Below are 25,292 nucleotides of genomic sequence, written 5' to 3' on the forward strand. Positions count from 1 at the left end.
GCGGGTGCACGTTTCGTTTTCGTTTTAAGGTGCTCGGCAATGCTTTTCATTGGTCTACAGTGTCCATGATTAGCTAGCTATTAGCTAGCTAGAACCTTCAGCCTAATATAATAATTTTAAGGACTGCATTTTATTGGAGTTTTTAGTTTATACAAAAAAGGTCAGCACAAATGTAAATTTTTTACATGGTAACTACACGGCATGTGTACAATATCAACATATTGATACATAGCAACAACATATTTATGGAGAGTGGACGAATGTATACCCTATTTCCTTTAACCAATGTTAAAATACTGTTTTGCAAGCTGAATCTTCATCCTATGAAGCCTACACACCCTGGCATTCATATAAGCTCAATTCATTATGTGCGTCGCATTCACTCCGCTCTATTCAACTCGAAGGCATTTTGAATGCATTTCTCTATTCTATTATTTATTTTAAAGAACATGGTGCCACTGCAAGCAGCTCTCAGCTGTGCATGTGTGTGCTTCTATGTCTCTCTTTGTATGTGTGTGTGAGCTTTCTGTTGGAGCGCGTACAGCCAGGCGAAAAATTCAAACGAAACGATTTTCGCGGCAACAGCAGGATTCGGATTTAATGCGTATTTTGCTCCAGAGTCAACAACAATTGCTGGCAATTTGTTTTTGTCGGCAACCCTAAGAAGGCGACCGTTCCGCACTCTCAGGACACACGCACGCACACACAAATCGATGCGAAATTCCAGTGAAATCGAAAAATCGAAAGTAAAGTCCTTTAAATGTCAAGGGCAACAAATGAAGAGCACGGGCCATAACAAACGGAACGTACGAAAAGAAGCGCGAGAAGGAAAGGAAAAGGAAAAGAGAGCAACAAATAATTAAATTCATTTCAAAAAAGTAAGCAGCGTCAGACATGTCCCATCCGGCTCATGAAAGGCCGCCCAACAATGCCTCCGCCCAAGCCACATCCTACTCATCCTCGTCGTCGTCGCCGACTTCCTCTTCGCCCGTATTCCTGACATTGCCGCCCGCAGGCACAGCCACCGCCTCATCCTCAGGATCATTTGGATCAGCGACACACAAGGATAAAGTTGGTCTACCTCCCGTTTACCTAACCCTCAATGATGTAAGCCACCGCACATCCCTCGTCCTGCCCCCTAACAGTTGTCTTGTCTCTCTCTCTTTCTCTCACGCCCCCACTCACTAGCATGCGAGCAAGCTGGAGCAGATGCACTCATCCTCCGGAATCATGTCCGGATCAGGATCCTGGGATGAGCACCGCACCGCCGATGTCTGGCTCTCTTCACTGCACAGCGTCATCTTTATCATTACGTGCGCCCTGGCCGTGTTCATACTCTTTCGCAACGTTCTTACCTGGTCAGTACAGCGTTGTTTTTGTTGTCTCTGATTTCTCTCTTTCTCGCTAGATCGTAGTCAGCTGTTCTCGTGTTGTGGCCGTTTGCCGTCGTTCTCTCTGAGTATATGCGTGTGTGTCTCTCTTTTTCTCATTTTGAGCTGTGCTTCCACACATTCTAGCCACGATCTGTCCCCATCCCATTGCCATTCCCATTCCAAAAATTCAGTTGCGCTTGCGACGTTGACCCACGAAGACCCCCAATCCCAATTGGGCACTGCCTTTTCCCGACACACACACACATCTACACACGTTCCCGGAGAGAGAAAGAGAAATCAGCAAGAACCAGAATAAGAACAAGCCGCTTTTGTTATTGTTTCTGTTGTTGCCCATATCATGGAGGAGAAATTTGTTGAGGTTTCTTATTTGTACGCCAGGCATCTGCAGAGCTTTTGGGGCGCCTCCGGTGACTTTTGGCAATCGCAGTGGGACAAGTTCATCGATTCGTTTGGTAAGTGTGATCAAAATCTGTACTTTGCTCCTCCTCTCTCACTCTGTGTTCTTTGTTTGTTTGTGTGCTCGAGTGAGAGAGAGAGATTGTGCAAATTGTGATATTGCCCCAACATGCATTCCATTGTTTTGTTTACTAATTCGCCCGAACACACACACACACAGATACTTTATCGTACACACACACACGAACACAGGTTGCATTTCACACCCAGAAAGAGACAGAGAGATCAGTGGACAAGTGCTGCCAATTACGCAAAATGAATCGTTAAGGTTACTCAGTTCCGTATCCCCTCTTTCCATCTATATTATCTGTACATCTTGAGAAAAGGAAAGTATGGTGGATCCCTACATATGTACGTACATATATGTATGTGCACAATGTTGTTCTTGGACTTTGTTTGCTTTTCGTAAAGGGACTCCGAACCGAACCGAATGGCACGAACCTTTACACTTATTTACAATTAGTGAGATCTGGAAGCTGTAAATAGCTTAAAATGCGTTTACTGTTAAGGGCCATTGAACGTGGTGATGCTAATGAGCCATGAAATGCATTATGTTAAGGCCAGCCGAGAATACTACACTTCTAATTCTGTATATTTATAGTATTATTTAAGAACTAAACGATCTAACCCCCATAATCAATTTGAACCTTGGTCTAATCAGGAATATTAATAATACATATATGTGTATTAAGAATACATAAAGTGATCTCTGTCTCTGTGCCCTGATTACTACGATTACTGCACTTACACTTCACCTCTTTGCAGGAGATGAACCCATGGTCCTCTGGGTCTTTGGCACCACTATATTCACGATGATCGTCTACTGGACTGTTGGCACAATCTACACATTCATGGACCTGACGAACCGGCCGGCCTGTCTGCGGAAATACAAGATCCAGCCGGGGACCAATGAGCCCGTTGAGGCGCGACGTCTGATGAAGGTGTGACAAATTATTAATCAATTTTAAATTGAAACTGAATTGATCTCTGTTCTCTATTCTTAGGTCATTTGGTGTGTGATCTTCAATCAGATATTTGTGGGCATACCACTGGCATATGGGAGCTATCGGCTGATGGAGATTCGTGGGTTAAGTGACATCCGGGACCTTCCCACGTTCCACTGGGTCTGCTTCGAGCTGACCGTCTGCATACTGATGGAGGAGCTGGGATTCTACTACTCGCACCGTCTGCTGCACCACAAGTTCATCTACAAGTACATCCACAAGCAGCACCACGAGTGGACGGCCCCCATCTCGGTGACGGCCATCTATTGCCACCCCGTCGAGCACATCTTCAGCAACCTGCTGCCCCCCTTCCTGGGCGTATTTCTCATGGGCAGCCACGTGGCCACCGCCTGGCTCTGGTTCGCCCTGGCCATTCTGTCCACTCTCAATGCCCACTCCGGCTACCATTTGCCCTTCTTCCCCAGCCCCGAGGCCCACGATTTTCACCATCTCAAGTGAGTTTTCTTTTCCATTTCCCTTCTTTGACAGACATTTCCATAATTTCCATTCGCCTTTTGGATAGATTCAGCAACTGCTTTGGGGTTCTGGGAGTGCTCGACCGCCTGCATGGCACCGACTCCCTGTTCCGGGCTACCAAATCCTACGCTCGCCACATTATGATGCTCAGCTTCAAGCCGCCGCGTGACGCCTTTCCCGACTCCACCATGAAATGAGTAGGAGGAAGGCGAGTCACAGCCACAGACACAGAGACACGCGTTTCTGCATCAATCAGCATTCCTCTACACAAAAACAATTTCTGTGTATACAAATCTCATTGTGATATAAGCAGACAGATGCCCTGATCTGATCCTATATTTTGTACACACTTGTACACACGTACACATCTGCACACACATCATGTTCTCATTATGATCCCTCGTCCAACCTTAGCAGCACCTTCACTCGCTCGTCCAACGAAGGCGACCCCACCACCACGACCCATACAGATGTTAATCGAAATATATATGAACCCTAAATGTAAATGTAACTCAAAGATAATAATAATACCGGCAATAATAAGCCGGTACTCCCTACAGTTATCAAATAGCCAGAAGCAGTACCCATCTTGCCCAGCATCAGCCCCATCCATATAGCCCCATGTCCGTCTGTCTGTCGGTCCTAGTCTGCACGATATTCGGTCTGATCAGGAAACATTCCAACTGGTTTGGTTCTCTTTTAAATTCTTTTTCAAACATATCTGCATCTTCGGATATTTGTTTGGGGGTAGGGTTACAATCTCCAACAGTCTACAGATATTAGACAGCTATTATGTTTTTTGGTTAAACAATTGTAAGCGTACTTTATGTATGGATAATTAAGATATTTAACAACTAAATACTATATAGATCATATATGCAGGGCCATTCCATTAGGGCGTGCCACAGATCGAGAGCGGAAAAGGGAGGTGGGATAGGGATAGTAGGGGGAATCTCAAGAAATTCGTTATAGGATATTGCAAAAAAACAAAAAAAAAGAGATATATAGAATAGACTGAAGAGAGGGTAATTTATAATTAATAATCGTTAAAACTAATCAAGATTTGTCCTGGGTCCTGAGGCTCTCTACTGCTTCAGGGCCTGTGCCACGCCTTGCTGCCCCTGACTGCTGCTGTCGCTGCTCTGCTTCAGCTTGGCCTCGAACTCCGCGTGGACGTCCTTGTAGTAGGGCCCCAGTTCGTCGCGCACCGCCTCATACCAGCGGGCCAGCTTGTTGCGGTTCTGAAAGGCGTTGAAGCCAATGGATTCTGTGTGGGGGTAGAATGTGATTGGGGATTCTTTGGTGATGTACTGTACTGTACTCACTGGGCTGATCGATCTCGCAGATGGCACTGAGATCGGCAAAGGAGATGTTGTTCCCCAGCATGAATTTGCGCGAGTTGAGGAACAGCTGCTCGAAATCGTTGAGTGTGTGCTCTAGCTGCTTGCCAGCCACATTCACCTGTGGATCGATCGGTAATGGGGATCATCATCGGTAAGGGATTAGTCGCAAGTTTGGGAGGGAAGCAGCTCTTAGTAGTCTTACCGCATTCTCCGCTGGACGCGTCTTCTGCAGATACGGCACCAGCCACTTCTGCTGGAAGTACTCCGTGCAGGCCACGCCCATGTTCGTCTGCTGCCAGGCCAAGTACTCGTCGATGCGGCTGCGGCCCAGCTGTCGGCGGGGATACCAATGCTCCGGCACGAGCTTCTCCCGCGCCAGATGCCGGAAGATGGCCACGTTCTCCGACAGCTGGTAGCCATGGTCGGTGATAGCCGGCAGCTTGCGGAACCGGTTCACCTTGTCCCGAAACTCTCCGGTCAGGTGCTCGCCTGCAGGAAAAGGAAGCGATAAGTGCCAAAAGCCATCATACATCAGGGCATCGCCTGATTCCTGTTCACCATTCCTGTGATTATCTATAAGTCACGCTCGGTAACAGGTGACACCCGAAATAGTATAGCCGATTCCCGCCCTCCTCCCAACAGCCACATCATCCGATACGGAAGGAGTCCAGTCCATCGATAAGAACCGATTGCACCCAAAAAAAGAGGGTGTGTCCCAAAGTCATTGTCAATGTCAAGTTGTGTGTGTGTCTCATCAAGGTTATAAGAACATATCGCACTTGATAAGGGTACATACATACATAAGAAAACATGTATGGAAAAAGGGTGGGGGGGGGAGGGGGTGGTACTCGTGGCACTTGTAGGGCCTCTGCCTCTCCCACTCCGAACAGAACAGAACGGAACGGAACGGAACCCAATCAAGAGTCGAGGCGGGTACCGGAGGATGGAAGGGAAATAATGATGATAATGATGAAAGGCTATAATTAAACAGCTCGGCCATCTCCGGAATCGAAATCTATATAAACAAATTGAGTAGGCAGGCACGAATTAAGTGAGATGGAGGCATGTGCATGACTCCCATCGTGATTGGGGCATGGAATGAGATGGTGTGGGTATCGGTATGGGGTGTTTTGTGTGCAAAAACAAAAGAAATTAAGTGAAAATTTCATGGAAATTAATTGTCAAGTCAGACAGTCTGACAGCCACAAACAGAGACGAGGGGCGGGGAGACTGGAGCGGGAACAAATAACAGTCTGGTCTGTGACTCCCGACATCATTTGATTAGATTTGAAAAAGCAGCGGCAATTTTTCAATTCTATAATTGCTGCCATTTGGCAAATTAAAGCAACATTATGGCCCTATCTGAATGGGATTGTGTTTTGATTAGAAGAGGAACTATGTGAAACTATACCAGACCGAAGGGCGGCCCGTGAGTGGCACGTGATTGATTGATGGACTGACATTCCTGACGGATACTCTGTGGAGTGTAAACGGGTTAGCTGTGGCTGGTTAGCTGTGCATCTATATGAAAGTCTGAGGGAAATATGACTGGAAATACTCATATATAGCTACTATATAGCTTCAGGTAATATTTAGATCTCTCTGAAATCTACTAGCAATACCCATGAGAGATAAGCGAAGCCTCTTACCAAAAAGATTGGAAAACTATCTACAGAGTCTGCTCCAAAGGCAATTGCATTCCCATTCCCCCAGTTGGCCCATAAAGTGGGAAGGCCCAAAGATTAGATTCTGCTTCGTATTGCTTAGGGGGGCATAGATCGAGTGTACACACGCTGAAAATACGATGATACGATAATACGATGATATGGGAACATTACGATGTAGCCCCCACAAACAGTAAAAGCCAATGTTTACCTCCACAGCGTAGAGCGCAGCGGATCGTATCGGCTAGATCGGAGTCTTTAACCTCCACAAGGTTGTCGCCGTCGCCGTCGTCGTAGCCGTTGCCTGCATTGACTCTGATTTTCTAAGCTTTGCAGCCGTAGCCATAGCTTTGTGGTTGTCTGCGGCTGCACTCGCTCCACCAAGTCGAGTTGCGGGGCAAAGTCCAACTGGTCTCAGCCAGCCCCCCGGTCTAGTCTAGGCTTAAGCCTCTGCTGTAGTCTCAGTCTCTGCTTCAGTCGCTGCGCTGTTGCTTTTGCTGTCGCTGTCTGTCTCTGGACGAAATAAAAGCTTCGATGATCTGCTGAAGGCAGGCAGGCGCCTGCCAAGCCATTCCGTTCCATGCGATTAGCATACAGTGAAGAGACTCGATCTCGGATCTTGGATCTCAGACACGGATATCACTTGTATCTTCAAGGCAGGGGAGTGCATGGGGCATGGGACATGGAGGGGGGCTGACGTCAGCCAAGAAATAGCCAACTTGACAAGAGATCGTAATTATATATGTATATATACTCGCACTCACACTCACACTCGCTCTCGCACTCGTACGATGTGTTGAGGTGATGTGATATGTATGCAATAGCGCAGATCGCAGATCGCATTTCGCATATAGTATGTGCGATTAAAGGCACAACTTGTTAATGGCTCAGCCTCTGTCACTGCCTGATTGCATCCTCGAATTAATTCTATAGTTTATGGGGGGCGTGGTCTCGTTAAGCGTTCAGCGGTAACCGTATGCGTGCGCGGATGCTACACCACGCAAGAGTTTCGTAGTTTCTGTAACCTTGACCAAGTCCACACTCAAAGACAAGAAAAACGACACAACAAAGAGCTGCAGTAGGTGCTTCTCAAACCGCTTTTATTGTGGCCCAAAACTTGGCAAGCAGGTGATAGATCTAACACGGATACCACACAGGTGGTATACGGATACCCAGTAAGTAGCCATCAGAGCCGTAGCTTTCTGTGCAAATACGATGGATTCTTGAGTGCGCCAAAGATTTTGTGGCCATGGCAGGGAAATGAGTCCCCTAATCGATTCGACAAATAAAACACGTTCCACTAGTCGTTCTAATGGCAGTAGCTCCCATCTTTTTATAGGAATCCTCACGTACACTTATCTCGCGACAAAAATAACGATCGATACATTGTACTCGACTGAGGTGAAAAAATTCCTGTGACTAATTTCAATTAATTCTTGATTCATCATTAAATTTTCTGGTGATTTCTACTACTGTTTAGAGAACGGAATGCGAGTGCGGGTGTAGTTGTACCTTTTTTTGGGCTTTGGATATTACTCAATCTTTGTGGCATTGCAATGGGCAGTCTCGCTTTCCCCTTCAAAAACCTTTGAGTAAAGTGGAGAGCTGAGCAGTGGAATTTTTAACGAGCGGAAAATTTGTTGAAAACCCCATTCCAAAAACCGAATCCATGAAAGGGATAGCAATATAAGTGCATAGAAATGTTTGTGTTTGTGTGTTCGACCTTTGGGCCCTATGTGTATATGTATACATACATTTGTGTGTGGGCTCGGTGTGGGCTGTGTGTGCTGCTGGGCACGTACTCACCTTTGAGCATCGATATGGGTATCGCCTCGAACGGTATCTTGGAGGCCTCCAGGAATATGTAGAGTGCCCTACTGGATTGATTCAGGAAATCAAAGTAGAATTTCAAAGGTTGCGCCATGATTGTTGGATCGTGTGATACTGCTTATACAGCTTCTGCTGCTGCTGCTGCTGGTCTCCTTAACTGGAGATCGGATCACAGGTTAACGGTTAACACAATAATCAGCTGATTCGAGTGTCCAATCAAAACAAAATCCGCATTCGAACCGAAACTGAATTTGAATTGACTTTGACTAGTTTTAGTTGCTCTGCTCTGCTGGAGTGCTGCTTCTAGACAGAGCTCAAAACCGCTGCGGCTGCGACATTTTAAACGCACGAAGTTGGCGTCGCCTTTTGGCAGCGCAGCGCGTCGGCGTTCGGCAACAACAACCAGTTGCCAGTTGCCGCTGCGCAGAGGCAGCAGAAGCCGAAATGTGTGTATGTGATGCGTTGCTTTGCCGGGTTGTCGGTGCCCGCGAGGGGGTGCACTATGGTCCCAACGACCACTTTTTTTGGCCAAAATTAATAACTCGCAAACGAAACAACATTTTTTTATTCCGACTGGGTCCTGTACAGCCTTACGAAGTAATTTAGCCTTCTCCGTCGTATTTGCCTCGTTTTCGTGCGGCCATGCTTGCCGCTCAAATCAATACATTTATGTTTCCTCCCTCTGATACAAGAATATCTGCCTTATTCGTGCTGTGCGACCTTTTTTGGAATATAACAGTACCTTTTCAAAAATTATTTTTCATTACAAGTTGGGGCACACGCAGGATCACTCTTTTTCTAATGCAGAGTGATCAAAACCAGGCTTTAGTTGTTACTTTTTAAAATTAGGTTTTGGCCAACAAAAGTGGTCGTTGGGACCATAGTGGGGTGTGTGTGCAGTCTACACACATATGTAAAAAAAGCCGGTCGTCGTTGCTTGCTTTGCCAAGGTATGTATATTCAGTAGAAGGATTGAGGACTGGCCAGATAGCACCCTCAGGATGTTTACATATTTTGCTTCACAGTAGGAACATGACAATGCATTCAGATAGACAGAAAAAGTGTAGAGAGGATATCCGAAGAACGGATTTGACTCACAATCGCTTAAATATACCTTGTCCTTTGCCTGGTTATGGCTTTGTTTTGTTTATTACATTTTTTTTCTCACATATTGTTGTCATCAAAAAGTTCAAGGTCTTTTAAAGGTATGATTGGACGCATGAGAATTAATTATCATGTTGCAGCATTCGCGAACTACCTTACCTTCTGTTTAATATACCTTGGCTTGGAGCTGCTGCTGCTGGCGCTGCCACCGCCTCTGCCGCTGCCGCTGCCTAGCTTGTTTTTGCGGCGCATTTTATGCGGCGCTGAGATTTTGTTGTGGCGTACGAAGCGTGCACTCTAACCGGCTCGGAGAGAGACGACGGCTTGTGGCTAGATATAGAAGAGGGTGTGGTTCGTTGGGATACATTTTTGCGATTCACTAATTGATTGTATTACATATGTATGTGTATACATATGTACTGCAAAAGTGCCGTCTTAACGGCAGTCTTGTTGTGCCGGAAGGGAAAGTCTGAGAGCAAAAGAGAGATGGACGATTAACAGTCAAATTACTCTCTGCTGGTGGAAGGGTATTTAAGAGTCGCCTTCCCTGCTTGCGTTGTACATAAGTTGTCTTGTTTGTTTTGCTCGCACAAAGACGCGTTTTTTCTTGTTTTCTGTTTTGCTGGTTTCTTTTGCTCGCCTTTTCCTTTCCTCTTTGCTATTTGGCAGCGGCGGCGACTGTTACTGCGACTGCGACTGCGGCTGCGGCTAACCAGATACACTTTGTACCTAACTTGTAGCGCCTGCCCCTGCCCCTGCCCACAGCCAGCAACGCTTATATTCGGGCGTTATCTTTAAGCAATTTCCAATCAGAAAACGCCACTTAGATTCCTTTCTGCTCTCCGCTCTCTGCTCTCTTCTCATCGATCGGCTCTTCTCTTTGTCCTTATCTTGTTTACCAAAAAACAAGAGCCGCTATATCGGTCACCGGCTGCGGCTGCGGTTGATAAACGGGCAGAGGGTGGCCTGCGGGCTTTGTTTTGGCCCGGCCGTAACTAAATGTACTTACATATCTTTAAGATACATTTTCTGTCACCACCCCTGCCCCTAGCACTGTGCAAGGTGGCAAAACAACTTGCACATCGATCCCACATGCAGAAGGAAAAGAGAGTGAGAGTGCAAGCAAGACAGGGACAGCCATTGGGGAGAAACTAGAGATGATTGCTGTCCAATCTTCCCAAAGTCACAAACGTACGAAAAGGAAGATGGACACCGTTAAGATGTTTCCTTTCTATGACAACCATATGATATAATGATTCGATTTGGATAATCTATGGTGGAGTTATGTACTATATATAGCAGACCGGGAAATTGGTATAATCCATATAATCTGAACATTTGACATCATTCCTTACTATTCCACTTAAAGTCCAAAAGAAAAAAAAAAAAAACAAAAGAGTAAAACTAATCAAAAAACTACACTCATGATGCCCTGCAGCAATACAACTCCCCGACGGGGAATTGAACCCCGGTCTCCCGCGTGACAGGCGGGGATACTGACCACTATACTATCGAGGATATATATAAGCTTCTAAGCCAATCCTTAATATAGAAGCTAGTGGCAGGGCCCACACTAATAAATACAGCATACGGTCCGGTCTAATTTAGCACACGATATGTGTTTTCTATGAGGTCACCACCCGCTGTCTTGTCGAGTGTTTGCCGGGAGTGTGTCCATATCTCCGCAGATCTCTTTCATTCGGTTCATATAAGTATTCTAGATTATTAAACTCGTGGTTGTCGACAGGGCTATGACTTATCTAAATTGGTTTCAGGGTCTATTTGATAATTACAAAATAATGAATACAATCCAGATTATTTTTTTTTGCCTATATCTTACTTCACTGAATGGTCAATGTTCCAATTTACTCCTAAATGCGACACTTGTTTCTATTAATACCTAATAATTGAGTAACGAAATTATGATACATATGTACCTATATATGATGAGAATTTAATCTTAAGATAGTTTACATCAAATATTAAAGGATCACTTAAAGGTAACGGTGTTACAAAATGTTTATTTAAAATACAATAGTTTTCATTGGTTCTGGGATGATTCGTTGCTTCCTTAGTTTAACCCTACGCTAGTTTCTATAAAATTAAAAAATCACAAACAAACAAAAAAACTATTAAACATCGACAGGACTATTACACACACAAAAAAGTTGTTAGGTTGGTTGGGATGATTCACTGTGGTTCCTACGGATCCAAACAGTTGGCCTGGCACACGCGCAGCCACTTCTTGCCGGCCCAGATGGGCAGGCTCTCAATCTGAGCCAAGCTCTGGAAGCCGCCCAGCCTTGATCTGCGGGAGAAAAGAGACGACAGCCCGGAATTATTGGAATTATTTGTGACACCTCTGCTGTTTACTCACCGCTGCATAACCAGGGAAAAGGCGGTCTTCGGGCCAATGCCAGGCAGCTTCTGTAGCTCGCGAACTTCCGCCGTGTTGAGAAGATTTAGGAACATTACCCGATGCTTGCTCATCCAGTGTGTCGCGGCCGCCTTCGAGCGAACGCCACGGACTCCTACGCTGCCCGAGATCTGTGTGGTCAACAAGTCCTTGGTTTGCACGACGCCCTTCTCCGATTTCACCGCCAGTCTCATGCTGCGGCGCAGTACGCTCTCATTTTGTTGCTGCTGGTGCTGTTGCTCCGGCGGAGGCTGCGTAATGTTGCACATGCTGTTCAAGCGGGCAGAGCGTCTCACCTGTGGCTTTACACTGGTCTCCAGTGGCAGGATGCCGCTCATCTCCAAAGAGTCAGCCGGTTGCAGATTGATCGGACTGAAGGGACTGCTGAAGAAGAGGCACCTCATGGGCTGCTGCGGCTGCTGTGCGCCTGGTTCCTCTGGTATGCTCAGCACAGAGGAGTGAAAGAAGCTCCTGCTTCTCCTCCTGCCATTATCCGGAGGCGGTGGGGGGGCCATTGCCTTGGAGTCCTGCTCCTCTTGGGTGCAGTCCGAGAAATTGATCCTCGATGGCTCCACCAATGTCGCCTCCAGCTGGAGCTCCTCCTCTTGGCCTCTATTTAGAGGGATAATCAGATGCAGACCCGAGCTAGAGAGGGTCACAGCGGGAGGGCATCCATCTTGTACGCACCTCCTCTCGCCCTTGGGCATCAGCACCATCTCAGAGCGCGTGCGCTGGAGGTTGAGCAGTGGTTTCACACCTTGTGGCTGAACGAGACTGCTCTCTGACATGTCGCTGACCGATGGCGCATTCAGTGTCACTTCTAGCTGCAATTCCTCGCGGGCCCTGGGGAGAGGCATAAAGAGAGATGGTCAGAGCACGCTCTGAAGGGGGGAGTGGAATGGAGCCCACCTTTTCTTTGCCTTTGGCGTCAGCCCCATCTCCGACCGCGTGCGCTGCAGCTGCACCAGGGGCATGCTCTCCTTGGCCTTGGGCGGCATCAGGTAGGAGCTGTTCTGAACGGAAGCTCCTGCGCCACCGTTCTGGGGCGGCCTGCTCCGCTTGACGGACGTCGAGCTGGTCATCACCCTCCGGAAGATGTGCGGCGTGCGGGCGGCCTTGGATTGCTGCAATGCGAAAGGTGAAACATGAGAAGGCGCATATGTAGATGCTCGCTTGTGGTTGCTGCGGTTTCCCATCGACATCCTATAAAAGCCGCTCATGTGACCGCCTGTGGCGCAGTTCAGCATGGAGCCGCAGAGGGAGAAGCCGCCGGGACAGGAGCAGGAGGAGGAGGAACCAACCCAGGATGATCTCCCCAATGAGCGCGTGACCATGCGCCTCCGGCAGCTGATCAGGGAACTCTGGCCAGAGAAGATCCTGCCCGCGAGCTCAGAGCTCAGCGATCACCTGCAGCGAGCCAGCGCCAAAGGCGACAACTACCTAGGCGTGGTGTGGCGCCTGCGCGTGCCCCCCGATCGTAGCCTGGTGGTGAAGCTGCCACCTCAGAACAGCGTCCGGCGCAAGCAGTTTTTCGCCAGGCCATGCTTCCTGCGAGAGTCGCAGGCCTACGAGGAGTTCCTGCCCCTCGTGGAGGAGCTGCAGGACCGGTGGGGCGTGCCCGAGGAGGAGCGCTTCCGGCAGCACGCCCGCTGCTTCCACACCTGCCGCGACGAGCCCGACGAGTGCATTGTACTGGAGGATCTGTGCCGCTCCGGCTTCCAGCTACACGACCGCTTCAGACACCTACCCCTCCAGCATGTGGCGCTGGTGATGCGCGCCTACGGCAAGCTGCACGCCGTCTCCCTGGCGGCCAAGCGCCAGTGCCCCGAGAGGCTGCTCCCCTTCCGCCAAATGGTAGACATCTTCGAGCAGCGGCGGGACGACACCGCCCTCGCCTCATACTTCGAGAACCTCAAGGAGAGTGCGCTCAGCGCTCTGCTCTCCCCGGCGGATGACGCGTACGGGGCGCGCCTGAGGGAGTACTTCTCGCGGGGAACCTACTTCGACCTGCTCCTGCCCCTGATCAACGGCACCAACTGTGAGCCCTATGCCGTGGTCTGCCACGGCGACTGCTGGAACAACAACATCATGTACAGGCTCTGTCCGCTCGATCTCCGGCTGATCGACTGGCAGCTGATGCGCTATGCCTCCCCAGTAACGGATCTGGCCTACTTCCTCTTCACCTGCACCACGCGCGCCTTCCGCCAGAGCCATCTGCAGACCATGCTCGAGGAGTACCATGTCCAGCTAGGCCAGCAGCTGACCAGGTGAGCGCCCCACCTATAATCCCTATCCCATTTAAAGATAATCGTATCCTGTAATGCCTCTTATCCTTATCCTTTCTCAGAATGGGTGAGTCCGTGGAGCAGCTGCTGCCTCGAAAGGCCTTTGCGGAGCAGCTACGTGCCAAGGCGGCCGTGGGCCTGCTCCTCGCCATGATGGTGCTGCCGATAGTGACCATGCAGGGCCAGGATGTGCCCGATCTGCAGGCTATCAGCGATATGATCGAAGCGGGCGGCAGCACTAACCTCCAGGGAGCCGGCTTCCTGGGCACCGGCAACGAGGAGCTCTACAAGCGGCGCATGCGCGAGGTAATCCTCGACTGCGTTGACAGCGACTATATCTAGGATGGTTTACCTTCTGCTGCAGCTGGAGCTGGTGGGCGCGCGCCATATTCATCTGCTGGGGATTGAGGCGCAGCCGCTTGGCGCTCTTGGCGAAGCGGAGCGTGGAAATGGTCTCGGTCAGGTCGCAGCCGTGCGGACTGATGCACGCGAGGAAGGTGAGGTACGACTGCGAGGTCAGCGACTCTGCGGATGAGACATTAAAGATTATAATCAGATCGGATGATGCATAAATAGATGGGTCGCGGGTTACTCACCCTGCAGGACCGTGGTGAGGACACTGTCGCGGTAGGGGATCACAGCATGGCCGGCCGCCATGGCCATCACCACCTTGTTGATGCTCAGCAGGCCTAGGTTGATGTTGACTCCCTCCTGGCGAGCCATACCCTCGTGCCCGGTGCGGCGCACGCCCTCAGAGCCGGCCAGATCGACGATGTTCATGCGTGAGAGCTGCTTGCCGTCCTCTTGCCACACATAAATGGTCACGATGGCGTGGGAGCGGGAGCTTTTCGCGTTCATGTTGGTGCGCCGGACGTGGCGATTGCTCGTCCCCAGCTGCAGCAGGCGCTGCAGATCCTGCTGGCTGGCCAGCGGCATGCAGGTCCGGCTCTGACAGCGCGCGGTCACCATGGGGTCCATGGGCGAGGCGCCCAACAGGTCGAAGGCCTTCTCGTTGTATATCTCAATGAAGGAGGCGGTGATCCGTGTGCGCTCCGCGGTGTTCTCTTGCTGGGCGGCCACCCGATCCAGGATGTCCCTGAGGCAGCGCGGCAGGACGCCGAGGTGCTCCTCTTTGGTGGGCTCTTTGTCTGCGACCATGCCCATGGAGTAGCTCTTGCCGGTGCCCGTCTGGCCGTAGGCCATGGCCGTGCACTGGAAGCCACAAAAGAGCTTATCTACTAGCGGCTGGATGAGCGCATCGTAGAGCTGCTCCTGGCTGACGCTCGAGCGGAAAGCGTGGTCAAAGTGGTAATCGTTGTGGTCCACCACCAGTGACTGCGGCGTCACGGGGCACACAGGAATGGGACGAGGACAAAGATTATTATTATCACTGGATTTGATATTGATGAAATGGCGTCCAGGTACAGTTACAGTACAGGAGTGGACGATCACTTACGTTGCCGGCCTGCGGCGAGAACTGCACGATGCTGGGCTCCTGTCGGCCAAGGAAGGAGCGAAATGGTGCTTCGCGCACGGCCACGCGAACGGCACTCAGTTTGCCGTTATCCATTTGTTTATTAATTTAATTTATTTGTGGCTGGCTGGCGTCTTTTGTATTTCGATAGCAATCTATCGATACGGCTGGCGTCCGGTGACCCACACAAATATACCAAACTTAGCCACAAATTTCAAAACAAACCGTAAATATACTGACGACTTATTTTTTCCAAGCGATATTCGGTTGAATATTCCCAGATAGGTAGGACCTTAGTTTTATCCGATTGACCAATCAATTTTCTACAACACTAGCTAATTTTAAATAATCCTTTTTATTAGATTTGATTGTAAAATAAGTTTAAACAATTTTCACTAAAATCATTTACTTACATGGTAACTACACGTTAACTACACATTTCCTATGTGTGCGTTTCACAAATTTTTGGCGGTTTTATTCATATAATCCCCATGAAAGCGCCAATGTGAAAAACCTCCGTAATCCACTTTAAGACATGCCTTTTTCCGACATTTTTGAAACAAATTTTGATTTTCAAGCAAACAATCAGGAGTTTGATGCTGACCATGAGTTAGTATTCGATGTGGCCTGGACATGGCTCTTAATGGCATTTCAACACGAATTCTACATTGGTGCATTGGACAAGAGGGTGCGTCCAATGGAAACTACCATTAAAAGTATAAAATTTGCAAGTTGTGTGAGCTACACGTGGTGGCAAGAAAATCAGTGTGACCTTCAGAAATATACCAAAATATATACGCCCCCTCTATTCAAACAGTTCAACGACTTGAGGTGAATGGCGAAAAATATTATTGAGTGTAATTTCTTCTTGTAGATCCATTTTGTCCTTTCTCTTCACTTTCAAAATACCCCCCGATATCTTTCATCTGAACTGCGCTAATATGATTAAATTTTCATTATTTTCGGTGGGATATTAAAAAACCCCTTGGACTACAATGGGTTAATCGTTTTATGGCAATAATTGGTAACCTTATTCGTCGATTTTGATATTCGATTGGATATTACTAGCTGGCTAGGACTTCCATACCTGAATACATATTTGTATCCGATTGATAGATACATTATCTACAAGATATGTTAATTTTAATTATTCCCTTCTATTGCATCTTAAATAAGGTTTTAAAAAATAAAGTTAGTGAAAGGCAATTTTTATACCCGATACTCAAAATGAGTATTGGGGTATATTAGATTTGTGGTAAAAGTGGATGTGTGTAACGTCCAGAAGGAATCGTTTCCGACCCCATAAAGTATATATATTCTTGATCAGCATCAATAGCCGAGTCGATTGAGCCATGTCTGTCTGTCCGTCTGTCCGTCCGTCCGTCTGTCCGTCCCTATTAGCGCCTAGTGCTCAAAGACTATAAGAGCTAGAGCAACGATATTTTGGATCCAGACTTCTGAGATATGTCACTGCTACAAAAATATTTCAAAACTTCGCCCCGCCCACTTCCGCCCCCACAAAGGACGAAAATCTGTGGCTACCACAATTTTAAAGATACGAGAAAACCAAAAACGCAGAATCGTAGAGAATGACCACATCTTTTAGAATTCTTTAGAATTTGAATAAGATCGTATTATTATTATAGCCAGCATCAAGAAAACAATTTCATTTTTTCTCGCCCTGTCTCTCTCTAACACACACGTAGCATAGCCGGCTTTGCTTAGAGTAAAACATTAGCGCCTAGATCTCAGAGACTATAAAAGCTAGAGCAACCAAATTTGGTATCCACACTCCTAAGATATCGGACCGAGACGAGTTTGTTTCAAAATTTCGCCACACCCCCTTCCGCCCCCGCAAAGGATGAAAATCTGGGGATATTCACAAATCTGAGAGACTATTAAGGCTAGAGTAACCAAATTTGGTATCCGCACTCCTGTTAGATCTCACTATAAAACGTATATCTCAAAATTTCGCCTTACCCCCTTCCGCCCCCACAAAGGACGAAAATCTGTTGCATCCACAATATTGAGGATACGAGAAAACTAAAAACGCAGAATCATAGATAATGATTATATCTATCAGATTGCTGAATCTGGATCAGATCAGATCATTTTTATAGCCAAAGGGAACAAATCAATTTGCACTGGCTACGCAGCCCCCGACGTCACGCTCAGACTGATTTTCTGTCTCTCTCGCACGCACTCTTTGTCGTGTCGTTTAATATTAGCGGCGTCTGCCGGAGGAGAGCCATACTGACTAAGTATCGGGTATAAATGTAGAGTTGCGGTCTCCGCAGCAACTCACAACGTTCCCCCTCGTTTTCGATATATTCACGTTAAAAAAAGCTTTTTTCCTGTTGAAAAGTCGGCAGCGCCGCGCACAATGCTGCATTTGCTTAGGGCGCGTGTTTTGAATTGAATTTAAAAATAAAAGCGGATTTCGATCTGTTATTCCCTTTGTATAGTATGCTACGCCCTGTGCCATATAGTATGTATTTACTAATCAAACGTTACATCGACTTACATAGGGGCATGGCAACTGCTGGCAGTGGGAGAAGACAAGGGTTTAAGCAGTTAATAATAGCTAGAATTAGCCACATATCTGAATTTGAAATACACTTCGTGCGACGACTGTCCTCTAATGGTTAATTCGTTTTCAGTTTTGAAGCACATAATTAAAAAATATGCCGCCTCGAAGTCGACGCCCTTGGCCGGAAGCCTTTCCATTGTTGGCTGCGTGCCAAAGTGGAGATTTTGCGGGACGTTGATGTGGCATAATCCCAAACAACTAATTTAGGCACGCCAACGCCCGTCTAGGAGAACAAAAAGAGGGAGAAACGACGAGCGAGCGAAGGAAATCTGAACACGGTTTTACCTGGCGTCAGCAGGACTCTTGATGGTGCAATAATTATGAACAGGCCTTGTGTGTGGTGTTGGCATAAATACGTGCGAATTTAGTTGCTTCTTTTAAATCCACTTATGGCACATTACGACAGAGTCTTTGATTCCCCATGCCCTAGCTCCATCGATATTGCCTTCAAGTGGCTGGAGTGAGAATCGAAGCGGATTTCTGGGTGATATCGCAACAGTAGGCTTTGCTTCAGATAACATTCAACATTCTTGCCTGTAAAACAAATAAGCAAACAAACAAAAACAAAACAAATTACCTCACTTCAATATATACATTATTATTAATTACCCGAATAAACAATGTCCGATCCACAACAACGTTTTGGAGTGTGCGCCTTGATTGGTGTGTCGGGCGTTCTCTGCGGTGCCTTTGTCCAGCACGAGGTGTCGATAATCCACCTATTCGAAGCGATAAAGAGGGATCCGTATTTGTATCACTATCGGCAAAGGCTCTATCCCTTTGTAAGTGATATATACTTTATCCCTTGTCAATGGGATGGTAGTAACTTCCTTCCATGGGGGGCAGCTCTCTACTTTCAGCACAGATCACGAGGGTAGACTGTTGAATCGCTCCGTTGGGCTGAGGGACAAACTATGCCAGATGCTAATCCCACGGCTGCACAAGGTATTAATGCCAAAGCCGAAGAATGACGGAGAGCCCTCTGTTGCGAATATGCTGGATCTTATCAAGTACGGTTTACCAAGCGCAGAAAATCTGGTGGTGCACAAGGACTACATTATGTCGCAGGAACAAGACATGAAAAGCGCCCGGTGGATAATCGAGCATTTTCGCGCCGGAGACGGGAATGCGAATGGATGGCCAAATGACTTTCTCCGCTACAAGGATGTATTTCTGCTGGGCGATGACTCCGCGGAGATGGGCAGGGTCTTCAAGCGGCAGATCTGGCACGCATTGGAGCAGTACGTGACTTTGAAGACACAGGAATGCGGATCGGTGTACTCCTACACCGGTCCCATTTACATGCCCATGGGCAATGGCTGTACATGGTGGGTGGAGTACAGGAAACTGGACTCTACTGTCACGCCCATTCCGACGCACTACTTCAAGGTGCTGATCTTCGAGTCAAAGGTCCAGGTCCAGCCCACCATAGAGGCGTACATCATTAAAAACACTGGCAACGGTGGTGGCAGCTTCCGCGATAGGCGTCACCGCATCAAAGATATCGAACGTTATACAGGCCTGTCGTTCAGCAAGGATCTACAACCAAAAGTGCTGTATGATAATGGGAAGATCGAGATCGATTTGGCCTGTAGACAAAATATCCAATAATTATAAAGAATGTTTAATTTCTTCTAGAATACATAAATGAGTTTGTGTCACAAATGGTTGCCGTGTAGTGAGCGCCATCTGTCTGAGTGAGCGAGATATGACGGTTGGACGCTACTTCGTAGGTGTGCAAAGAGAGAGAGATGTGGCACTCATTGGCTTGATCCGGAGTTTAAGTCACATGTCGTATAAAATATAGGCTGTTTATAAGTTACGTAAGTCATAAGATTTATGAAATTAATGATTACCGGCTATTAGTAGGGTCGCGGCACGGGTGCCGCGAATCATCAAATGTCTACTGGTTTGCTGCTGTACTCTGCGTACTCCCCAACCAACCAGTTAGTTCAAGTCCAGTCCAGTCTAATGCCTTTCCGATATCACGTAGCAGAGCAAAGAGAGAGCTGAAATGCTAGTTGACATGCGCAATGTTAATGCCACTGTTAGCGTTAACGACACTGTTAGCACTACTGTTAACGAGAGGGCGTATAAGTAATGTGGATAACGGGAACCCAAAACAGTTATTCGTGAACGTGTTGGGACCACGCCAGCATCGGCACATCAATTCGTTGTTCGTGAAAAGTGTCGTGTTGTTCGTGATTCTGGCGCGGCGCAGTGTTTTGGTTTCATTTTCACCTTGGCTTGGAATTTTCCCAAAGTAAACTATGCAATTTTCACATACATACGGGTATTTATTAAAGATGATATCGGGACGATAGTGAGCCGAGTCCCCAGTTGATTAGCATTGTATGCCAAACGTTGGGCAACGCATTGATAAACACGGTCAAGCCGTGTGCCCCTCCTTTATGCATAATAGGGAAATTATCAGGTGGTGTTGCGAGTCAAGCCAATCAAGTGCCCCGTGTCATGGCCAGCGTCAGTGCGGACAAAAACAAAACCAGATATTTTAAAGACAGCGAATAAGAAAAGTGTAAAAACGTTGAAAAGGCTTTGGAAATACTGAAACGACCTGCCATGTGTTCTCAATTATTTTCCTTCTTTTTTATGTGTGTTGATGAAATTATCTGTGCTTAGTCGTGTGTCGAGGGACGAAGGTGAAACTAACAAGGCGCCAAGCAGCATGTTGCCAATGAATCCCCCAATCCCCAATAGCCAATCGCCAGTGGCCAATGGCGCTCAAAAGCTTTGCCAACAATAAGGCCAAGAACAGACCCAAAATGTCAGAAGCAAAAGAACAACGAATAGTCACAAACAGTTTGAAAGGAACTAGGTAGATGCGGACTGGCATTCGGTCGCGCGGGTCGGTAAAAACTCTGAGAAGTAGTAGATTTAGCTTAGCTTTTGGAACATTAATCTTCAATCTTGACTTTAAGCTGGGACACTCGCTTGTATCTTGTGTCTATCGATGTATGTTTTACAAGTACATGTTCCACACACGCAATCGTAGAGCCATGCAAATAATTATGTATAGTACTTAACAAAAAACAGATATGCATATGTAAATCCGTTTTCATTTTAGTCCAACAGGATGCATATATTGCACAGCTCTCAGGACTACGCACACGTAGCAAAAACTGCATAGATGGATGGTTGGAAAACAAAGCGATAAAGGCACACATAAAGGTACATACATACATATATAAACCGCAGCCCCTCACAATTGATTTGCATGAAGATATGGTGCTGGCAAGACGCACTTCAAAAGTAGACTCAAAATCCATAAACGAGGACCAGGGACCCCGATAAGGGGCATCGAATACAACTAAGATTCAGTTGTCCGAGGCCCACGGTTCCTGATGGTTCCTGTGGAAGCAGATGGTTAGGTCATTACGTGTTCCTTCCATTTGTAGAAGGTCACGGCATAAGTGGACATCAACGCCAGAGGCAGAGCATCAGCTAGAATGTGACACAGGCAGCAGGCGGCAGCTGCCGGTGATAGGAATGCTCATCACAATGGTCATCTCAATCTCAAGCCTAACTAGCCTTCGTCTTCGTCTTCCGATACTCCTACTGCTCTTCAAATGGGTTTGTCTGGTATCTCTACTGCGGCTCGTGCCGGGGCCGAGACCCGCGCGTGGTGACTGGCTAATGGACTGTGGAAACTGTCACTGCAAGTGGAACTCGGGCAAGAAGACGGCCGATTGCCGCAATTTGAGTCTCAGCGGAGTACCGGAGTATCTCAGCTCGGAGGTCCAAGTGCTGGATCTGTCTCAGAACCAGATACTCACCCTCGAGGAGAACGCCTTTCTGGCCACGCAGCTGCAGAATCTCCACAAGCTGTTCATACGCAACAGTACGCTGCAAAAGATCATACCGCAAAGCTTCACGCAGCTGGAGATACTCATCGAGCTGGATCTGTCCAACAATCTGCTGCGAGAACTGCTGCCCAATGTCTTCGATTGCCTGACCAAGGTGCGGGCCCTGGTGCTGAACGGTAACCTGTTGCAGACCCTGCGCGGCGGCGTCTTCTATCATCTGAAGTACCTGCACAAGATCGAGCTGAAACACAATCGCCTGGTGAGTATCGATCCGCAGGCGTTTCTGGACGTGCCGCTCCTCTCACAGATCTATCTGGACGGCAACCAGTTTCGGGTGCTGCACAAGGAGACTTTTCAGAGTCTGAGCCGACTAACGGCCCTGTCGCTCGACCAGAATCCATGGAACTGCACCTGCGATCTTCAGGAGTTTCGTGACTTCGTACTCAAGATGAACCTGTACACACCGCCGACGGCCTGCCACTATCCGCTGCAGCTGCGCAGTATGCTCTGGATCGAGGATCAGCCGGAGGCGTTTGCCTGCAAGCCAAAGATTGTCTATCCGGCACGCGGTGCCTCCATTAACACTTCGAAGGAGAATGTAACCCTCGTGTGTCGGGTGCACGGCTCACCGAATACGGTCGTGGCCTGGGACTACAATAAGCAACAGTACAAATCGGGTTCCACCACGGGGTCCATAGGTTCCACGGGTTCCATGGGTCCACGCCATCCGCGTGTTCACATCGAGATGCTCCGGGAAGAGAAAAGATCGACAAGAGATCCACAGTTCGGTCGCGATGTTTTTACCTCGCGGCTCACCATAGTCGGTGCCGAGAAGAGCGATGAGGGCGTCTACACCTGCCTGGCGGAGAACGCTGGCGGCAAGGATGCCGTCCAGATGAGCCTCGTGGTGCAAAAGTCCAGCGTGCAGCGGGACCTGCTCCTAAACAGCAATCTCTTTGTCATCATCTGTCTGATGGTCCTGGGCCTAATCAGCGTCTCGGTCCTGCTGTCGATGGTTACCTACTGCATCTACAGGCGGTTCAAGCATCTCCATCTGCATCCCCGGCAGCACACCCACCTGCGATCGATTAACTTTTCCGCTCAACAGTTCTCCAGCGATGCTGGAGCGGTGGTCCTCCATGGGCATGGCGTAAGCAACAGCGTAGTCGTTGCCGGGGGTACGGAGGTCCTGCTCGACACGTTCCAAAATCAAGCGACAGATCGACACAGATCGGTCGAGCCCATAGCCGAGAGCAGAAAATTTTCTGGCTTGATATCGAGTATAGACAGAAACAGAAGTCCACATGCAATAATGGGATACCTTTGCAATCGGCCCTCGGCCATTGGCGGCAATAATGGGGCATCGCGGAATTCGAACTCTTTGCGCAGTAGAGAGGATGACTATGGCGCACGAAAACACCGCGACGAAACACTTACCTTAGAGCGCAAGTTCAAAGGTAGGTCACCCCCAACCTCACCCTCTTAATCCCCTAATGACATGTACTTTTTATGTCTTATGTTATATTACAACAGATAAGCTCAATGTAACGTCCAAAGGGTACGATTTGAACCGATCAAACGTCATTGAGGATCACAGGATCATGCCATCTGCCTCTGCCTCTGCCACTGCCACTGCCTGTGACATACGGGAAACTGCAATCATCAGGCAGAGCGAGGAATATCAACCGGACGTGCTACCTTCGAACAGCCCCCCTGAGGGGCCTGGCCGGCCTGGGGGGCTGACGATGCTCGAGAACAATGAAGATCAGCTAAGCCAACAATTAATGCTAATTGGGCTCAATTCCAATTCCAATTCCAATGCCCGAAGCAAGTACAACATCAATGTGCAAAAGTACCTGCAGGATAAGTACGGAAGTGTGGGGACTGCTGTCAGAAGGAACAATAACAACATCAGCGACAGTCGTCAGGCGTCTGCATCCGGAAGTTTTTTGCTTTACCCCCCAAAGGTGGCCCAGCAACAGCTCCACCTCCAGCCACAGCCACAGATCCAGGGACTGCAAAGGCATTGCCGGTCTCTGGCATTGCCGAGCAGCCAACGCCAATCCACCGATAGCCATTGCCGTCAGCCATCTCCACCGCCATACACCACCACCAGTACCACCAGTACCACCAGCACCACCCCATGCACTCTGTCTCTGTCTCTGTCTCTGTCTGATGCTGCAAGCAGGGGGGGTGGCGGCGGCGGCGGGGAAGGGGTCATGGAAAATATAATAGCAGCAATTACAGTGACCTCGTCCTCATCACTTGCCCCCTTGCAGAATAAGCTAACCACCACCGACGTCCCCGCATCGACTAATAATGGAAGCGCATCACGCAAGAGGATTCTCTGACAGCTACTGCGGACGCAGATTTGACCAGACGATCACTAGATTGTAAGCAGAATGTAATGCAGGGTGTCTCCTCGGTAGTAAATAATATTTTAGAATTTTAATAGTATTTTTAGCGAAATATATATACACACGTATACCTATACCTATACATATACCTATACCTATTCCTATACTAATGCCTATATGCCTATACCTATAAATTTCTATACTTACCAATGTAAGCGCTTTATCTAAACACACACACATCAATAAAGTGAAATGAACTGAAATTAAATTAAAAACCTTTAGAGTTTTTTTTTGTAGAGTTTGGATGTTAAGAGGTGTTAAGGGGCCTGCGGGTTGCTGAAAGATAGCTGGATAGCTGGATAATTGATAGGCTATTGATACGTGATCACGCGACGTGGTGGTCATACCTGACTGACACGCAGCGCAGAGGAAAAACACTTTAAAAAGGGTCTTGCAAGACGCACATCCGAGTACGAGTGCTAGGAAGTAGGGAAAACGAAGAGGAGTACCTCTCATCAACGCCCTCCCCACCACTTGCACAGGATTTCATTTGTTGTGGATGTTCAAGTGTCCTAGAATCTAAATAATTAGGCAGTATAACTGAATCTACTCGTATACGTACTATTACTAAGGTGAGACTAAGATGCTCATACAGACAGACAGGCAGGCGGACAGAAGGACAAAAGAACGCCTTCTTCTGTCTATGGGAATGGGTGTGGGAGTGGGAGTGTCGTATGAAAATTCGCTCATATGACTTTCAAATCCCTTCCTGGCCTTTGTTAGCTGGCCTCACCTACAAGTACGAGTACGAGTACGAGTACGAGTACACTCACCCCGAGAGATGGCAGATATCCTCCTACCTATCCCACCTATTCCTCCTATCCCGCATATCGCACATATCGCACCTAGGACTACTTAAAACTTGTTTCGTTTCGTTTTGCTTCTGCGTACTTCTAACAAAGTGGGAGGCAGTAGATTTGTAGGAAGCTACATACTATACGTACTGTAGTTGGGTATAACACGGATGTCCTCATTCCGGGACATTGTATTTATGTATTTTAAAGAAGCGACGAC

At 47.9% G+C, this 25,292-nt stretch overlaps 6 protein-coding genes and 1 non-coding gene across 12 annotated transcripts; 4 read left to right on the top strand and 3 right to left on the bottom strand.

The window, feature by feature from the left end:
• Window positions 1-147: 147 nt before the first annotated feature.
• Window positions 148-3,842, top strand: LOC108156156 (fatty acid hydroxylase domain-containing protein 2). 2 transcript variants are annotated; one of them, XM_017287484.2, is made up of 6 exons: window positions 148-1,107; window positions 1,189-1,358; window positions 1,773-1,846; window positions 2,616-2,791; window positions 2,855-3,309; window positions 3,378-3,842. In XM_017287484.2, exons 1-6 carry the CDS (start codon window positions 895-897, stop codon window positions 3,526-3,528), a joined length of 1,239 nt encoding a protein of 412 aa, XP_017142973.1. In that variant the 5' UTR covers window positions 148-894; the 3' UTR covers window positions 3,529-3,842. The 2 variants fall into 2 exon arrangements, with proteins under 2 accessions (XP_017142973.1, XP_033249877.1); XM_033393986.1 differs by having other exon boundaries at window positions 148-1,071.
• A 279-nt stretch (window positions 3,843-4,121) lies between these two features.
• Window positions 4,122-8,483, bottom strand: LOC108156165 (glutathione S-transferase theta-3). The gene is made up of 4 exons (XM_017287496.2): window positions 8,145-8,483; window positions 4,877-5,163; window positions 4,657-4,792; window positions 4,122-4,598 (listed from the first exon to the last, which is right to left on the bottom strand). The coding sequence occupies exons 1-4, from the start codon at window positions 8,260-8,262 to the stop codon at window positions 4,417-4,419; spliced, it is 723 nt and encodes a 240-aa protein (XP_017142985.1). The 5' UTR covers window positions 8,263-8,483; the 3' UTR covers window positions 4,122-4,416.
• Window positions 8,484-10,718: 2,235 nt separating this feature from the next.
• Trnad-guc lies at window positions 10,719-10,790 on the bottom strand. Its single transcript has one exon. It is a non-coding gene; the product is annotated as a tRNA-Asp (tRNA).
• Window positions 10,791-11,202: 412 nt separating this feature from the next.
• LOC108164648 (kinesin-like protein Nod) lies at window positions 11,203-15,643 on the bottom strand. The gene is made up of 6 exons (XM_033394018.1): window positions 15,430-15,643; window positions 14,570-15,308; window positions 14,353-14,498; window positions 12,598-12,812; window positions 11,650-12,531; window positions 11,203-11,580 (listed from the first exon to the last, which is right to left on the bottom strand). The coding sequence occupies exons 1-6, from the start codon at window positions 15,541-15,543 to the stop codon at window positions 11,475-11,477; spliced, it is 2,202 nt and encodes a 733-aa protein (XP_033249909.1). The 5' UTR covers window positions 15,544-15,643; the 3' UTR covers window positions 11,203-11,474.
• Window positions 12,915-14,530, top strand: LOC108164649. Its single transcript, XM_017300501.2, has 2 exons — window positions 12,915-13,955; window positions 14,036-14,530. Exons 1-2 carry the CDS (start codon window positions 12,934-12,936, stop codon window positions 14,313-14,315), a joined length of 1,302 nt encoding a protein of 433 aa, XP_017155990.1. The 5' UTR covers window positions 12,915-12,933; the 3' UTR covers window positions 14,316-14,530.
• A 2,912-nt stretch (window positions 15,644-18,555) lies between the features above and the next one.
• LOC108164996 (nuclease) lies at window positions 18,556-19,679 on the top strand. The gene is made up of 2 exons (XM_017301027.2): window positions 18,556-18,819; window positions 18,884-19,679. Exons 1-2 carry the CDS (start codon window positions 18,658-18,660, stop codon window positions 19,646-19,648), a joined length of 927 nt encoding a protein of 308 aa, XP_017156516.1. The 5' UTR covers window positions 18,556-18,657; the 3' UTR covers window positions 19,649-19,679.
• Window positions 19,680-19,752: 73 nt separating this feature from the next.
• LOC108164995 lies at window positions 19,753-24,481 on the top strand. Of its 5 annotated transcripts, XM_017301026.2 has the most exons (4): window positions 20,161-20,300; window positions 21,123-21,226; window positions 21,454-23,318; window positions 23,395-24,481. In XM_017301026.2, the coding sequence occupies exons 3-4, from the start codon at window positions 21,545-21,547 to the stop codon at window positions 24,210-24,212; spliced, it is 2,592 nt and encodes an 863-aa protein (XP_017156515.1). In that variant the 5' UTR covers window positions 20,161-20,300; window positions 21,123-21,226; window positions 21,454-21,544; the 3' UTR covers window positions 24,213-24,481. The 5 variants fall into 5 exon arrangements, with proteins under 5 accessions (XP_017156513.1, XP_017156515.1, XP_017156511.1 ...); XM_017301024.2 differs by lacking the exon at window positions 20,161-20,300 and adding an exon at window positions 19,753-19,860 and having other exon boundaries at window positions 21,123-23,318; XM_017301022.2 differs by having other exon boundaries at window positions 21,123-23,318.
• Window positions 24,482-25,292: the final 811 nt, after the last annotated feature.

The sequence above is a fragment of the Drosophila miranda genome, chromosome XL (assembly GCF_003369915.1).
Source record: "Drosophila miranda strain MSH22 chromosome XL, D.miranda_PacBio2.1, whole genome shotgun sequence".
Classification (NCBI taxonomy): Eukaryota; Metazoa; Arthropoda; class Insecta; order Diptera; family Drosophilidae; genus Drosophila; species Drosophila miranda.